This window comes from Oreochromis aureus, linkage group 1, assembly GCF_013358895.1.
Source record: "Oreochromis aureus strain Israel breed Guangdong linkage group 1, ZZ_aureus, whole genome shotgun sequence".
Taxonomy (NCBI): domain Eukaryota; kingdom Metazoa; phylum Chordata; class Actinopteri; order Cichliformes; family Cichlidae; genus Oreochromis; species Oreochromis aureus.
The window spans coordinates 40,650,138-40,655,263 of record NC_052942.1 but is presented as its reverse complement, the minus strand read 5'-3'; the positions used below and the strand labels follow the sequence as shown (position 1 = coordinate 40,655,263).

The 5,126-nt window shown below is 43.3% G+C and overlaps 1 protein-coding gene across 1 annotated transcript; it reads right to left on the bottom strand.

Moving 5' to 3' along the window:
* Positions 1-391: 391 nt before the first annotated feature.
* On the bottom strand, positions 392-4,843 carry tssk6 (testis-specific serine kinase 6). The gene is made up of 2 exons (XM_031738329.2): positions 4,566-4,843; positions 392-1,112 (listed from the first exon to the last, which is right to left on the bottom strand). Exons 1-2 carry the CDS (start codon positions 4,815-4,817, stop codon positions 438-440), a joined length of 927 nt encoding a protein of 308 aa, XP_031594189.1. The 5' UTR covers positions 4,818-4,843; the 3' UTR covers positions 392-437.
* Positions 4,844-5,126: the final 283 nt, after the last annotated feature.

Sequence of the window (5,126 nt, the reverse complement as noted above, 5' to 3'; positions counted from 1 at the left end):
CTAGTTTAAGATAAATCTGATGCTCTGCTTCTCTGGATTCAAATGCAGGCTCCACTCTGCCTTATTGACGATGTCTTTCATTCCCTCAGAGTGAACAGATTCAGGTGGACGTTAGAGGAACTGCAGTTTTGGTATTTAATTTCAGCTCTGCCGGAGCTGAACTTGCAGCCAAACCTTTGACTGTTTTATGTCTGGCAGGTCTTCCTGATGTGTGGAATAACTCACCATGTGTGGAAACTCAAAAGAATCAGAATCTTTATTGTGCTTTCGAACAATGAAAACTGTATGCAAATGTGTTCAGTACAAGTGAAAAGAAAACTTTTAAGAGACAGAAGTATATATGTACATTAAATTTAAAAAACAAAAAACAAAAGAAAAAGCTGCACCTGGTTAGAGAAGATTTATTTATTCAGTGTTTCAGACTCCTGATGTTGAGGTTATCTGTCTGTGCGTGGAGCTGACGGTCCTTCCTCTGCATCCCAGCTGCTTCCTACAGGTGGCGTCGCTGCAGCAGATGTGGAGGCCCCGTCACACTCCTCCACCGGTTCCTTTGATACCCAGGCGCTCGCTAATATCTCGCTGACCTTCAGCCGCTGCTCCACGCTGGGGTGCAGAATTCTTCGGATCAGGTCTTTAGCCTCTGGTGAAACTGGAGGATCCTTCGGAAAGTTAAAGCGGCGTTTCTTCTGAAGCTGCACCTGCTTTTTAAAGTTGGAGCAGTTAAAGGGCACTGAGCCGTACAGCATCATGTAGAGCACAACGCCCATGCTCCACACATCTGACACTTTGGGGTCATAAGGAAGACTCTGCAGAACCTCTGGGGCTGCGTACAACGACGTCCCACAGAAGGTTTTGCTCAGCACGACCCGACCGTCCACATATGTCAGCGTCTTGCTTAAACCAAAGTCGCCCACTTTGAGGTTGTACTTTGCGTCCAGGAACAGGTTTTCACATTTCAGGTCTCTATGGGCCACGTTCCTGCTGTGAAGATACTCCACTGCCCTGCACAGCTGGGTGAAAAGCTTGTGGCTGAAACGCTCCAATAAGGCCAGTTTGCTGTTGATGTAATTTAGGAGGTCTCCTTTGACACAGAGCTCCATCACCATGTAGACCTGCGACATGGAAGCACACAGAGAAATAAATCCAAAAATTCTCGTCTAACAACACAAGCGCTGACTAGCAGTTGACCCAGTGCGCTCATTTATGACCCTAATCATATTATTTCAGCTCTCATCATCAAACAGGCCTGATGCGTCAGAGGTGTGAGCGTGCTCCGACGCTCCACAGACAGACGTCCTCATCAGGCTTTCATTATACTGACAATTCGTCATTAGATGGAGAGCGTGAAGGTCGGCATGGACGTCTGCGTGCCTGCTAGTCTTCTGAGACTTTACGTTACAAAGCATCAACTCAAAGAAGTATAAGAAGGATGAGTCTCCAGCTGTCTGTATCAGAGTATAAGTAAGACTAAAGCAGGCTGGGAGGGTATCAGGGCCATAATTTCCATTTATCAGGTGAGGAACCATATTTTACAACTTAAATTAATCACAAAAATGGCTTCCTCATGACTCACTTGTCCCAGCTAATCAGCAAAGATCACAGTTAGTGACATTTTGCTCCTGACCCACTCCCACACTTGTGGTCGTAACATAGAATAGAATAATCCTTTAATTGGGGAAATTTGGTTGAAACAGCAGCCAGAAAGACACATATACAAACAAACAGTACACAGGACACAGAACAGAAACATAAACAATTTTTTTCTTACATATTTACATTAAGGACAATGGTTACTATAAACAGAGTACTGTACAGTTATTAAATTAAATTAAATTAAATACAGATAAGAGGCAAACCCAGGTTGTAGTGCGAATCGGTTGATTAAATTATTGCAGTTACAGCGCAGATGTAAACATCTATGATTGTTGGGAGCAGTTTTGATTGTACAGTCTGACAGCTGCAGGGAGGAAGGACCTGCGGAAACGCTCCTTCATGCATCTAGGATGCAGCAGTCTGTCACTGAAGGAGCTCTGCAGTTCAGCAACATTTACATGCATGGGGTGTAACGTCAACACTAACCGAGGTAAGCTGATGAAATCAGTAGTTGGTCTAAATGTTGATCGGTGTTGTTTGTGTTGGATTTCTAGAGATTACTTGTTATTAGACATGTAGCAGATGCATCGAGTGAGCTATACTCGTGTTACCATATTATAAACATAGAACAGTGGTGGCCAGCTTTAATAATCAAAAGTATGCACAATCCAATAAGAATTAAAACTAATGACTGAGATGATAAACCAAGCAGGAATCCCTGCAGTTCCTCTGACGTCCAGCAGAGGCAGCAGTGAGTCGGTCCCCATAGACTTCCATGTTAAAACTTTACAGCAGAAATAAACATGTTTACAGCCTGATACACAAACTGTTCTGATCTCTGTAGATAACTTCACCTTCATAATAACTGCACGCAGGCAGAAGGTTTTTATGACTCCAGTTTTAAAATTGTCCCATAGCACTGAAACAGCACTTATAAAAATAACCAATGATCTTCTTATGGCAGCTGACTCCGGTTTACTTTCCATTCTTATTCTCCTCGATCTGAGCACTGCCTTCGACACTATTTCTTGCTCTATACTTCTCAGTAGGCTAGCCTCCATCGGTCTCTCCCGTACTCCACTAGCCTGGTTTAAATCATACCTGTCTGATCGCACTCAGTTCATTCAACTCAAATCCTTTACTCCTCAGCCCTTTCCTCTGACCACTGGCGTGCCCCAGAGATCTGTCCTGGGGCCCCTTCTTTTCATTATCTATCTTCTACTGCTTGGACACATTTTCCGTAAATACAATATCCAGTTTCACTGTTATGCCGATGACACCCAGCTTTATCTGTCCACTAAACCTGATTCTGCTCTTCCCCCATCCTCCCTCACCCTCTGCTTAGCTGAACTAAATTCATGGTTCTCTTCTAATTTTCTCAAACTCAATAGTAATAAATCCGAGCTCCTCTTGGTCGGCAGTAAATCAACATTATCCAGAACCAACAGTTTCTCTATTACTATCAATAACTCGCCGGTCTTCGTTTCTTCCTCTGTGAAAAGTTTGGGTGTCATCCTCGACAGTACTCTATCTTTCAATTCACACATTAATAATGTTACTCGGTCTGCATAGTTTTAGTTGTGCAACATTAATCGTCTCCGTCCTTTTCTCACCTCACATGCCACTGCCATTCTTGTCCATAGCCTTGTTACTTCCTGGTTTGATTATTGTAATTCAAATCTTTTTGGTCTTACTCAAAAATCCATCCACAAGCTTCAACACGTCCAGAATTCTGCTGCCCGTATCATCACCAGGACCCCTTCTGTCCACCACATCACTCCTGTTCTGCAGCAGCTTCATTGGCTCCCGGTTAAATATCGTATCAATTTCAAAATACTCTTGTACGCATTTAAAGCTATTCATCATCTCTCTCCTCCATATCTCTCTGAACTGGTTAACATCACTGCCCCATCTTGTTGTCTCAGATCTTCTTCTTCCCTTTCACTCTCCGTCCCCTCCCCCCGTCTTGTCACCATGGGGAGCAGGGCTTTCAGCTGCTCTGCTCCTCGACTCCGGAATTCCCTTCCTCCTGATTTAAGAAATATCTCTACCTTCTCTCTCTTTAAGTGCCAACTCAAAACTCACTTGTTCAAAATAGCTTATCCCACATAACCTCTCCACTCTGCTATTTTAAATTTGTTTATGTCTTATTCTACTGTGTAGTGACCTTGAGTGTTTTGAAAGGCGCTTTCAAATAAAATGTATTATTATTATTATTATTATTATTATTAAGTCTTAAAGTCCGCCATTTTAAGGGCGTGGCCTCTTTGACAGACAGGTGAATGGCGACACAGGAGGCTGTAGCTGCTAGCGGTCCCTCTGGACCGTTTTTCTGCTGTTGGCGGATTTTTAATGCCATCATCTGACAATAATATGGCTGCTGTGAAAATCCAAAATTTTATTTGAATGTTACTGAGCACTGATTAGCAGGTATCTGCGTCTGAAGATGCAAGCTAGAGAATCAAGAATCAGCAAATAACGGCAGTAAGAGAAGCTTTAGGCTAGCTACAGTGAATTATCTTAAAATAGTTTTGGATTAAAGACACGACTTGGATTGATTATAAATAAACTCCTGTGTCTTTTGCAGTAAATACCAACTAATAAGCAGCCAGACCTGTTGGATCCGTGCAAAGCGTCTGTGAATGTGACCATGAGCAGCAGACACTGGCAGGCTCTGCGAGGTTATTCTACTAACAGACCATCCAAGAAGTCTGCGCTCCAGTTTGAGTGAAATTTGAGGATTTTATTTGGATCTTACTGAGCTCTAATTAGCTGAACACTCAGCACTCCCCCCACTCGTCCAAATCTGGTCATTTCTTGCTCCAAAAACCAAGAAGGTAAGTGTTTACTGATCAGAGGAGTCGCCCCCTGCTGGTCACTAAAATAAACCACGACCTTTACTTGTTTGTGCTGTCTTTGGAACAGCAGAGCTCAGCGTGACGCTAAAACAGCAGAGAGCACGAACGTCTTACCGTTCCTTTGGGCGACTCAAAGATCTCGTGAGTCTTAACGATGTTGGGATGATCCAAAGTTTCCAGGACGTCTTTTTCACGAGGCAGGAACTTTTCGATGTAAACAGTGGTGCATTTACTTATGTCAGTAACTTTTATGGCGACCATTTTCTTCATCTGGGTTGAGTATGCTTTCACAACTTCACCGAACATGCCTTGTCCCAGTCTGCCCTGATACTGGTAACCGCGACTCTCCATGGAGCGTTTATCCATGGTGGTCGAGCTGATGACTGCAGAGTTAGCTGTTACTCTGTGATGCCGGTTTAGTTTTCAGTGAACTGCCTTTATGACATCATTTTCTAGAACACTTGATTCTCAGAACCCTCCAGTCACATGACAGAGGAACCAAGAGAAGAAATAACAAACTTAATTATAACAGGTTGTGTTTGAGTATTGGAGGGTCTGCTTGACCTTGGGGTGAATTAGATGTGATGCCCACTGATGGGAAGACTTTTTTTTATAGCTCAAACTAAACCGTCCATCTGATGAGCAGCACCTGCCCTTAGACTCTTAATCCTTTGG

Bases quoted from the DNA above. Each gene is read 5' to 3' on its own strand.
- tssk6 (XM_031738329.2), bottom strand. From the start codon at position 4,817: ATGGATAAACGCTCCATGGAGAGTCGCGGTTACCAGTATCAGGGCAGA. The intron at 1,113-4,565 runs GTAAGACGTTCG...TCCATGTCGCAG, and splicing joins TTGAGTCGCCCAAAGGAACG to GTCTACATGGTGATGGAGCT.